The sequence below is a fragment of the Prunus avium genome, chromosome 6 (assembly GCF_965620075.1).
Source record: "Prunus avium chromosome 6, drPruAviu1.hap1.1, whole genome shotgun sequence".
NCBI lineage: Eukaryota > Viridiplantae > Streptophyta > Magnoliopsida > Rosales > Rosaceae > Prunus > Prunus avium.
Genome location: NC_142289.1, coordinates 27,016,183 through 27,028,789, shown reverse-complemented (window position 1 = coordinate 27,028,789; position 12,607 = coordinate 27,016,183). Strand labels below are relative to the sequence as shown.

Genomic DNA, 12,607 nt, shown 5'->3' with positions numbered 1-12,607 from the left:
CCTAAATCAACATATATTAAATGGGAAACGATCCAACGGTTCTAACATATCGAACCCGGAAATCACACAATATGTAAAATCCGTTCGGGGTTCAAACGTTACCCAAATTGAGATCCGTAAAATCCTACGCACTCGTAACAACCAGAGGATCGCATTGGGACAAAATTCCTCTCTGATACAGTGCCCACGCGCTGGCAGCACGTGGGTGTCCAAAGCGATATCACATCGCCGGAAAATCTCAAAATCACGGCTCCAAACTCCTACCCTATGTAATACACCTAATTTGGAGTCACTTTTGTTCTTGGGCTATGGCCAAAAAGTGGCCGGAAGTGGCCGGAAATTCAACCCGAAGTCCGGCTAAACTTAAATTCGAAAATCGAACTACCTACGCTCAAAATTGATGCAATCCTACCCAACCAGCAGCTAGATCAGGAAAAATAGATGGAAATCCATACCTTACACGTCCAATTTGGTGGAGAAATGAGGGAGAACGAGCAGTTGGAAGTTCTGTCAAAAACCAGCCGCGATTTTCTGCATTTTCCGGTGGCTTCCGGCGGTGGTGGTGGCTGGGCTTGGCTGGGATTGGACGAGGAAGACCAGCCGGTTGTTTTGGGATTGGTCCCAGCTCCGGTGGTGGACCGTGGCGGCGGCGGCGGCTCAAAGAAGCCGCCGGTGAACAGTAACAGCGCAAGGGGGGTTTCTGCGCGCGGGGGAGAGAGAGAGAAAATGGGAGAGTTTCTGATTTTTATTCAAATAAAATTTTGAAATAATTACGATTGTGCCACTGAGAGTTTTTAGATCGTAACTTCTTCGTTATAAGTCCGAATCGAGCCCACTACATGTCTACGGACTCGTCTCAGTACGACCTACATAAACATACCAGCCACTGCCCCCAAATCCTTCCGGATTAAAAATGACCAAATTACCCCTACTCCGAGGGCAAAATTGGAAATTCATAATTCCTGAAATTAACTAATTCACTATTCCTTTTATTTTGGGTCGGGATGTTATACCCTGCAAATGTGAAAGCAACACTCACATTCGAGGGGGTTGTTTCCGTAACAAAAGAGCCATACTTCACGGCTTCATAGGTCTTGGAGAGACAGTAGCCCCAGTCATGCATTTTCTAAGCCCAGTGAATAGCTCTCATCCAGAATTTCAGTCTCTAATTCATCATCTCTATGTGTAGAGTAAGTATATTGTGAAGAGTAGTCATCAAATGATAATTTGTTTCTTGCATGTGAAACTTGAAAAGGAATGGTCAAAGATTCATTCTCATCTCATGTGAAAATTTGTTTCTTGCAAAAAAAATTCAAAACAAAACCATGTATATATATATATATATTAGCATATTTTCACAAAAACATAAGTGATATAGTGGTTAAGGAGTAAAATGGGAGGGGTTCAAATCCCCTTGGTGTTTTTTTCAATATCGAAATTTATTCTAGATAATAAATGTTAGCTTGCAGACATTTTAAAGACGTTATAAATATTACACGCCGAAAATATAATCACAAACACATCATCAGCGAGATGGATAAGGAGATGTGGTTGTTGACAAAGGGGGAGGGGTTCAAATCCCTCTATGCGCAACAGGGGGGGCTTTTCAAAAAATTTCATGTATTTTTTGGGTTTCGTATCGGGATATTATCGATAATATCGCGATATATTGCCCAAATCATTCATAGAAATAGAGTGCTGCTAAACGAACCCTAAAATTAACTGAGTACACCCTAATGTTTAAATTATAATGTAAAATTAACTAAGTACACCCTATTTAACTACCAAAAATACCTATGGTATACCCTCTTTAATTTTTAATCTTTTAAAGTATTTAAAATTCTCTCTCTCTCTCCTGCTTCTTCTTCTTCTTCTTCTTTTATCTCTCTCCTGTGCGACCACCACCAACTGGTTTGTGTTATTGATTGTTTAAGTTTTATGCATACAAAAATCAACTGGGATCAATACACTTCTCCTGGATTTCGAGTTGTATGTATTAAGTCAATTTGTATGAAGGCATGGGTTCAAAAGCTCAAGCAGTAAAACAAAGATTTTAATTCTTAATTAAATATATTGTCTTCAATCTTTCGAGAGAGGTGTGGGTTTTCAATCTAATTTAGGGAGATTTGGTAGTTTGGGAATTTGGGGACAGCATATCTCAACTCGTCTCAGAGTGGGGTGGGTCGAGAAGGAGAGAGAGCTTTTTTTCTCTTTTTAAAATGTTATTTTATTTTTTGGTTTTAAATACTTTAAAAGATTAAAATTAAAGAGTTGACCATAGTTATAACAATAGACATGCGTCAAGTCTTAAGGATGGTGTACATATTGGGGTACACAATTCAATATATCCTTTTTGGTCATTTTATATTAGGGTAAATTAGTAATTTAATAAATAGTTTGATAGTAGGGTGTACTCAGTTAATTTTAGAGTTCGTTTAGCAGCACTCTAAAAATATCGATATATTGACTATAACACCATGGCTAGTTGCGAAAATATCGGCCCCCAAAAAATCCGATATTATCGGGATAATTATATCGCCGATAATATCGGCATTTAATACATTGCTGGTATGTATGTCTCCTATATCTTTTTAATTAAATAAATAATTATAATTTCATCTAACGGTGTGTAAGATATAAAAGCCCTAAAGGAATTGATCTAACCACATAAGATACATGGTACAGTTCACAAAAGTCAACAATGGCTACAGTAACCAAATAATGAGATTTATTAGGAGGGAATTTGAAACTCACGTTTGTACAATGCAATTCAGGATGTGAGCGACTCCTTGTACAATGCAATTAAGGATGTGAGCGACTCCGGCCAAATGAACATGAAAATCTTGACTTGACAAATTATCAGACGCTAAAGCTATCGTGAACGAACTGTAGAGAGCTCCAAGCACCGGACTAGTGCAGTCGTCTTGGTTCAACAATTCGTCGTCCTTCAGCTATTTCTGGTTTGGGGAGGGGAATTGGGGTTTCAGTGTTCTTGAATATTCGTTGATTCTGGTTGAGAGAGAAAGAATGAAATAAAGGATTGAGAAAACTTGGAGACACGGAGGATTAGGAAATGTAAGTATGTTGTGATTTTTTATTTTTTTGGTTTTACTCTCAAATCCAACAAATTTACTTATAGTCCTAATTGCTGAAGCCGATTGTTTTAGTGGTTTTGGTTTTCTTAGAAATTGAAAGCTCGCTGGATATGTTTTAGTAATTATGTTTGGAATTAGAATGTTAGAGCCTACCTTGCCCTAGCGTACGACCACCACCGCCACTGGGCTCAAGATATAGTCATAACTCGTTGCATTATATTTGTTCTAACCACAACATTTATATCCTATAACTTGAATTCGAAAGGCGGTCGCATGCGTGAAAAATAAAACCGAGAAGAAACTGATAATAGAAACTAATACTTGTTTTGAGCAAACCATGTCTAACAAAAATGAACTTGGATGAGCTTGTTGTGTGTGTGTATATATATGTAGTCTCTTTCGTCATTTATATTTTGGCTGACTAGTGTTATAAAAAGCGATCCAATGATATACATTTATTTTTAAAAATTAAATTCACTAAAAACAAAAAGGCAAAATAGAATCTTTGTGTAAAAAGACAAAATAACTAAAAAAAACTTAGAATAACTACTTGTGCTAAATGTGTAAAGCTTAGGGGGCGTTTGGTATCCTATTCAAATATGGAACTCAAAAACTTTGATTTTTCTTAAAAACAAGGAGTTCTTAAATCTATTTTTAAGATTCAAAAACTTGTTTGGTATGCAACTTAAAAATTGTTTTCAAATCTTAAAAATTTGAGAACTTGAGGGTTGTTAGAAAAAAAACTAAAAAAACATATATTTTTTGTTTTTAATAATTGGGGTGTTTTTTAGTTGTTCTTGAGTTTGAGTTTTTAAAAATAGGGCTACCAAATAGGTTTTCTTTGTTTTGGACTCAAATTCTGTTTTTGAGTTTAAAAAGTTGGATTCAAATTGAATACCAAACAGGCCCTTAGAAATTGGGGTCGAATAGGGTCTTAAGAACCCAAGTTTAAAAACTAACAACTGAATTTCTGAGTCCAATTAGCACTGAAAATGAGCATATAAAACATCAGCATAATGAGACCAAATAATTACTGAAGTCAAATATACGTAAAACATAAAACTAATTAAAGAAAACAACTGATTAACCACGTAACAAAATTCGAGCAACACAAGAAATAAGAAAGACTTGCCTACTTAGCGTAACAAGTACTCCTTAGTCTTTACATGAAAATCCGAAGTTAACATGTATTTGTTTTTATAAACGAAAAACTTTACAATGAAGATCGTCGAGGGATCAGCCACTTGATTTGTTTCTCAACATGCATGACACAAGGAGGATGATTTAAAATTTTGAAGCGACTTCTTTGGACCAGTGTACGAAGCGTTCAAGGAGTGACATGTATCTGTTTCTATTTTTGCTTTGAATTCAATTCTCTTTGTAAGTGAGCACGGATTGGAATTGGAATTTGAACACCTCAACCCAAAAGAGGATTTACAAGCTGCCAAACAAAATTGTTGTTTTGCAAAGGTCAAGTAGAAACCAAACTCATCTATTCTTTTGGTTTGGACATGTAAGTCTTTCTTTCTATGCTTAAAACACATGCACAAAGACACCTGTTTGGTATCAAAGATTGAAGCTGGCAAAATTCATCATCCAACCTGACTGGAACTTACATTTTCTATCCTTAAGAACCACAATAAAAATTAAGCTTCCTCTATCCAATCTATCAAAATCATGGCTTCTTCTTCATCTTCTTTGCTGCTCTTTCTCTCTCTACTCCTTCTACCGTATATTACTTCTTCCAATATTATCACCATACCCATCTCACATTTACCCAAAAACCCACATCCAGATCCTTACCAGCACCTCAGCTACTTAGCAAATTCCTCTTTAAAAAGAGCCCACCACCTCAAAAATCCCCAAACTACCCCTCCTCATACCAACACCGAAATCCCATTTTTCTCCCACAGCTATGGAGGCTACTCCATTCCCCTGAGCTTTGGCACCCCTCCCCAAACCCTCCCCTTCATGATGGACACTGGTAGTGATTTAACTTGGTTCCCTTGCGGCAAAAACTACCAGTGCATCAATTGCTCCACTTACCTCAACAACACCGCCGAAGTCAAATCTTTTATTCCCAACTTGTCCTCATCTTCCGAACCCCTCGCCTGCTTGAACCCCAAATGCGCTATGGTTTACCCAAAAATTCACTGCCCAGATTGCAAACTCGGTTCGAAAAACTGTACCCGGAGATGCCCTTGGTACACATACCCCTACGGCTCTGGCGACACAAGTGGAAGTCTACTCTCTGAAACGCTGCACCTCCCTAATCGACGCGTACCCGATTTCCTTGTGGGCTGCTCCATTCGCGCTTCCGACCAACCAGCCGCGGGCATTGCCGGGTTGGGCCGCGGCCCAGCTTCTCTCCCCACCCAATTGGCCGTCAAAAAATTCTCCTACTGCCTTCTCTCTCGCCTATTCGACGACACTAACAAAAGCAGCTCACTGGTCCTCGTCGGCGGAAAAGACTCCGTCAAGAAAACTAAAGGCATCAGCTACACGCCGTTTGTGAAAAACCCAGAAGTCCCCGGAAAGGGGGCTTTCCTCACCTATTACTACGTCGGCCTCAGCCGCATCACTGTGGGAGGGCGGTGCGTGAAGATTCCGTACAGGTACCTAAGGCCTGACAAGAACGGCTCCGGCGGGACCATAGTCGATTCCGGGACCACCTTCACGCATATGGCGCCTGAGGTGTTCGAGCTCGTGGCGGGAGAGTTCGAGAAGCTGATGAAGGGCTACAAGAGGGCGGAGGAAGTGGAGGCTTTGACTAGGTTGAGGCCGTGCTATAATGTTTCCGGGATCGAAACGCCGATGTTTCCAAGCGTGACGTTTCACTTCAAGGGAGGGGCTGAGATGGCGCTGCCGGAGGAGAATTACATGGCGCCGGCCGGTTGGAAGGTGCTGTGCTTGACGATTCGGGGTGATAATTTGCCTGTGATCTCGTCTGGGCCTTCTATAATTCTGGGGAGTTTCCAAATGCAGAATTACCATGTGGAGTATGATTTGCAGAATGAGAGGTTTGGGTTCAAGCAACAGCAATGCAACTGATGTCTTTTCTTTTTCTTTTGTTTTTTTCTATCAAAGAATAAATCTGTGCAGAATGAGAGAATCAAACCCACCTGGTTCATAAAATACATGAAAAATAAAAATAAACATCATTTGCACTCCACAATCATCCTCAACTTTTATATTTTATTATTTCAAGAGAGCTGTGAATCGGTTCGGAAGAGAGCTCAATCCGTTAATCGTAACAAACTTTCGATAGGACAAAACCTGTAAGACTTATTTATCATGTAGCATTCCACCAATGACTCCTTATTCAACCAATCACATGTTGACATATCTATTAATAATTAATAAAAATTTAATTTTTATTGTGTCAATAGTAATTCTATTTTATTTATTTTTACAGATTGGCATTTGTGATATTTTAGAGCTAGAAGAACATGGTAAAACTAAAACATGTCGATAAGAAGAACATGGCATTTGTGATCCAACAAATTTCCATTTAAATAATGGCACAGTGCAAGCTTTAATAAGTAAAACATTTGAGCAACTTTTGGCATGAAAAACTTAAGGACCATTAATGTCACAAAAATGTTGAAGGACGAAATGTGATAATTTCATGAATTTCCGAGATCATTTGCGATAAAAAATCAAATTTTTTTAATGAACTTTAAAAAATATATACTTTATTTAAATTCATATGGCACTATAGTATGAGAAATTATAGAATACTACAATAGTATGGCCTTGGATATGTGGGTTCCACATAAGCGCCACATCAACAAACTAATAGAACTTTTGATGGAAACTCACAACAAGGACTATTTGTGGGCACACATATTAACCTTAAGGCTACGTTTAGTTTATGGAAAAGACGACCTGGGGATGAGAAATCAATTGCTTTCCCATGTTTGGTAAGTCCATGCATGAGAAATGGTTGCCTAGCACATGGGAAAACCCTTGGGTTTCATTTTCCCTTCCCATGAAAAAGTTTGGGAAAATGGGCTAGCATTAAATGCACATTTTTCTTGACCATTTTGTCCCCGTTAAGAGTATCTACAATCATGCTCTCTTTTAGTTAAAATTTAGCTAAAAACACACAAAAGTTATTTTAGGTGCTCTCTATAAAATTTGAACTCCAATCATACTCCCTAGTTGAGGGAGTTATAAAAAATAGTTAGCATTAATTAAAAGTTTAAACTATGCATAAATTAAAACAATATTAAATTATAAGGAGCCACTAGGAGCTCTCTCTCTCTCTCTCTCTCTCTCTCTCTCTCTGAGATTTAGGAGCTCTTAGAGGTCTCCTTATTTTAGGAGGTGGATCCGAAAGATAGTTAGAGTTGTATTTTTCCAATTCCTCCCTTAAATTTGTTTAAGAAGGTCCATTAAGGATGCTCTAAGAGCATCCACAATTATGCTTTCTATTTTTCAGTTAAATTTTAGCTAAAAACATATCAAAGTTATTTTATGAGCTCTCTATAAAATTTAAACTCCAATCATGCTCTCTAGTTTAGGGAGTCATAAATGATATAACTTTTTTTTTTAATTGGGCAATTTCTATTGCAAAATAATATATAAAAATAGTTAGCATTAATTAAAGGTTTGAAATACTCATTAAATAAAACAACATTAAATTATAGGGAGCCACTAGAAGTCATTTCTCTCTCCTCAGATTTAGGAGCTCCTAGAAGTCTCCATATTTTAGGAGATGGATAGGAAGCATGGTTGGAGTTGTATTTTCCAATTCCTCCCTAAAATTTGTCTAAAGAGACGGTTTAAGGAGCCTATTGTGAATGCTCTAACAATTTAGAATTACAATATATCATTAAGTGCATTCTTTTATTATTTGATTTCATATGGGTATAATTGGAAAATTAAACAAACTTTGTTTTGTGATAACTCAACCTAATAGTTTCGTGAACCTCATGGACTTAAAAGCCATTCAATAAACTTCACATAAACCAGAATTTGACCTTTCACAAATTCAGCTCCAAACATTTGCACATTTTGGCACAAATATAGCCGTAATTACATTCGATGAGGACAACAAGAATAAAATAATTTATTTGTATATGACTATTAATAACTACCGGAGTAGAACCTTTAAATGAATTAAATTCATTTTCAAATTTAATTTTATACATACACAGCCAATGAACATGGCTCTTAATTTCTTGCAAGAGCCAAAAAAATGAGACTCACATTTGCCACATAAGAATTAACAGACTTATTAACGATTTGAGTAACGGAGAATCTCATTTATAAGGTTTTTATAAATTTGGGTACCAGTCAAACGGATTTTTAAAGATTGAGTATAAGTTTGAAATGACCCCCATAATTTGGGGAATTTACGATAGTTGATCCAATAAATACTAACGAAAATGCTGCTTCTTCTATAACTTATATGTTATTGGTTACAGAGCAGTCCTGGTAGAAGTACTACTTGTTTGTATATGAAAGACGAAATAAGATGAAATGGAGCTAGATTAAATGCATTGCAAGTATCAAATTAATTAAATCTGTTGTTGTCCAAAATGTGAATTTAGAGCTAGATTTACATTATCGCGCTCCCAATATAGTTCTCTACTTCGATATGTTTTTCATTCAATTTTAACAAATCAATTGATTCTCGTTCTTCATATCCCAATATAGTTCTCTAAGTTTTCAACACGTGACAATCACGCCTTTGTGATACTAGATATTCTTTTTACGATTACGAGAAAGGGATGAAATCACAACGAGTACGAAAAACAAATTATTTGATAGTGAAAGCAAATGAATGGTCCGTAATATCTATAGAAACTTCAAAACTTTACCATCACCACATCAAAGTATTTGTGCTTAATTTGAATTCTCATCATAATGAGACGTGCAAAAAGTTCAAAGTGGGAGTCATAGAAGAAAAGCAATCTCTGTACTTATGTGGCTTGATCATCATAGACTGCAGAGAATACTGCCAATGGAAATTAAACTGACCAAGGCAACCACATGCAGATGCAGGCAATCTCTCCTTGTTATTGGCGAATATTGTCTCGTAATTAAGTTTAAGTTAAAAAAGATAATACAAATTGAGTGCTAATATTTCCACTTGTGTCTTATTTTCCCACTTACTTTATTTTTAAAATTTTAAAGATAAGTTTATTCCTTTGTAAAATGACTTCTAAGGACATACATAACCCACACCTAATATATAAAAAATTATAGAAACTGGACTTATTTAAGAGCAGTTCCAACAACGGGTTTTGCCATGACAAAAGGCCTCTTGGGCAGGAAAAACTCATTTCACCAATCAATTGCAATCGTGACAGGAGGTGGGCTCCACCAAGACTAGATAGGTGCAAAGGCAAGAACAACCCGAGTTATTGCCTCGGGGCATTGATGCCATCCTGACATCAACGAAGGAAAAAAAGGGAAAAAAATTATTTAAAAAAAATATCAAAAAATTCAGAATTTTTTTAAATATTTATAAATACCTAGCAATTTTTTATTTATTAATCTCATAGGTATAAATAAAATTTATCCTGTGTGAATAGAAATTGCCCATAGGTTGCCCTGGCAATGGGTGGGAACGCAAAAAAAAAAAATTGCTAAGGTAGATACTATTCACATGAACAGTACCGGCCCTTGCCCTTTGCCATGGAAAATAGGTGAAAGTGCTCTAAAGAGTTAATTTAGCATGGAACAACTTTAAAAAATTAGATTAGAGTATTAAAAAACATTAAAAACTTGGAAAATCATCAGTTGCCTCTTTCCTAGGCCCCACCCAACAAGCCACCACGTAAACAACACCAGCCACGTAGCAACCACCATTTACCACAACCCCAACATCACGAGAAAGACTTTCATGAAATGGGGATAGCATTATTTCTCTATTCCATGCCAATAACACTATGACATGCGTGATAACACTTCCACATGGCATAGCATTATTAGCCGGGGATAGCAAAATAGTGTTATCTCCGTTGTGACTAAGTTTTTCTCCCACATCACCCACCCACCCAGCTAGTTCTCAAGAGACACCTAAACCCAATCTTGCTTGACACCCACAAAGTCGCCACCTCATTAACCCAAGTCGCCAACTGTTGTGTCGGATTCAGCTGCACCAAAATGGATTCAGCTGCATCCTCAACTTGTGATACTCGCAAGTGCACGAGCCGTTTGGTAGTATAGCATATGTAAGTGCGAGGTCGATTCCACGAGGATTGGTGATTGAATGATCCAATTCATTTCCCCTACACAAAACAGAAATGAAAAATAAATAAATAAATAAATAAAACAAGAAAAAAGGAAATAACTCAAGCAAATAAGTTCCCAAGTTCAATTAGATTAATGGATTGATTCTAGCTAAAGTATGATTAAGCCATGGTGTTTGGTCCTAACCTTGTGTTCCTAATTCCCTAATTTGATCATTTGTTGTCTAACCTAAAATTAAGCATTAGGAACCCATTAAGCATAGAAGAACAATTTAAACAACCAAGCATGTATCTAATCCCTGTTGTCGAATGTCCATACATACTCTTCCTATTCATAGTTCAATTCGAATTAAAGCATGGTGTCTACTCTTAATTCAAACCAAGATAGCTAACATGCAAGCCTAAATGGTGATCAATCATTCAAACTAGCATATTAACTTATAAGCATAATGAATAAGAACAAAAACCATAATTGAAACTTGGAAACTAATTAAACTTGAATACTTAAGAAAGAATGTACATTACAAATAAAATTAAAGTAGAACTTGAAAACTTGAAGGAAAATTTAGTAAAATCATTTTGTTACAACAATTGACAACTTGAAAGGAAACTAAGAGAATTTGAGGGAGAGAAGGGAAGGGAGCTATAGAGAAGTGTTTGAGAGCTCCCTGATGAGCACAAAATTAATACAAGTTTTATCCTTAAATTTATATTTGTTAGTACTTTCTTTTGTATTATGTAAATCTATTAGAGTATTTGTATTGGCTATTTCCAATCTTTGTTTTTGTATTTAATGAGTGGTTGTTTGTAGATATTAAGTGTCTTCCACCAATGGCATGAGGAGGAGGAGGAATAAGCAATGTGTTGCAAAAAGAGAGGAAGAACTCAATTTGGATTTGATGACTTTGCCTTTTACAGCTCATGCTGTACAGTCCATTTGCAGGCCTGAAAAACGAATTCTCCCATGCTCAAATGAATAAATATCCTTCATGACACTTGTTCAATAAGATGTCGACTACTACATATCCAAAAATTGGAGCAATTGGATAAAAACTCAATCCATAGGCTGTCACACACCAAGACAGGTTCTAGAAGACAGCTTGCATATGCAGCTGGAATGAAAGGGACTTCATGCTTCTATAAATAGGCAGCAACTCAGGAGAGTGGTGTAGAGAAATTCAGGAGAAACACACGGCAAGAGAAAGAGAGAAAGAGTGAGGAAGAAAGAGAACAATGATGGAAAGGAAAGAACCAAGAGCTAATAACTCTTTTAAACTTGTTCTTCCTTTCCTAGTTCTCATTTAATTTATGTATATTAGTTTCTTTGTTTTGTTTTAAATATTAATTATGTCTATTTAAATTACCTAACTAAGGTTGGATGAAACACCATTATTAAATAAAGTTCTAGTTTTTATTATCAATTCTCAAATATTGTGGTATTCAATGATTATAATTTTCACTTCACATGATTAATAGATCAATCTTCTTTTCACCACTTCTATCATGTATTGTGACATATAACATGTATTTGTGGTAGTTAAGAGTTTGGATTAATCTATTAATTCACCCTTGGTTTTTATTTCTAATTTACAAATTTCTTTGATATTTTGTTATTCAAATGAACTTTTTCACATAGGATGCTTAGGAAACTTTGATCCTTTGTAGTTAAATAATTTTGTTTACATTTTATGCTTAGAATTTGTACTTATGAAGGGAAGGAAAATTTACTTATGATATAAATTACAAGCTTAATTGATAAATCTTGAGAAAGCAGTAGATTGATTTCTAGATTGCTACTCCATGGGAATTGAAAGATAAATAATTAGGATCTTATGGAATGATGGTGTGGATTCTAATACCTTAGTTATTTTTCTCATAAATGTAAATCTTAATTTTAGTTTATTGTCATTTCCATATTTGTTTTATGCTTTATTTAATTTTCTTTATGAACAAACAAATCACCATCTAAATCAACTAGGTTGGTAATGAAATTAACTTGGGTATAATTGGTTTTCTATCTTTACACGCAATCCCTTGGGTACGATCTAGCTCTTACACGCTTATGCTATATTCGATTCGTGCGCTTGCGAGTTTATAACTTTTAAAAGAAACCTCTTTTGAGGCACAACAAGTTTTTGGCGCCGTTGCCGGGGATTGCAACGGAAAACTAATCATATTTTGGTTAATTAAATTCTTCCACTAGTTATAATTTAGTTTTGTAATATATATAAAACTTTTTAAAAAGAAAAAAAAAACGAAATTATAAAATATAAAAAAAGAAAACAAATTTAGATTTTGTCAATTATC

The 12,607-nt window shown here is 35.9% G+C and overlaps 1 protein-coding gene across 1 annotated transcript; it reads left to right on the top strand.

Moving 5' to 3' along the window:
- Nucleotides 1-4,719: 4,719 nt before the first annotated feature.
- Nucleotides 4,720-6,270, top strand: LOC110749445 (putative aspartyl protease At4g16563). The gene has a single exon (XM_021949559.2). It carries the CDS (start codon nucleotides 4,773-4,775, stop codon nucleotides 6,144-6,146), a length of 1,374 nt encoding a protein of 457 aa, XP_021805251.2. The 5' UTR covers nucleotides 4,720-4,772; the 3' UTR covers nucleotides 6,147-6,270.
- Nucleotides 6,271-12,607: the final 6,337 nt, after the last annotated feature.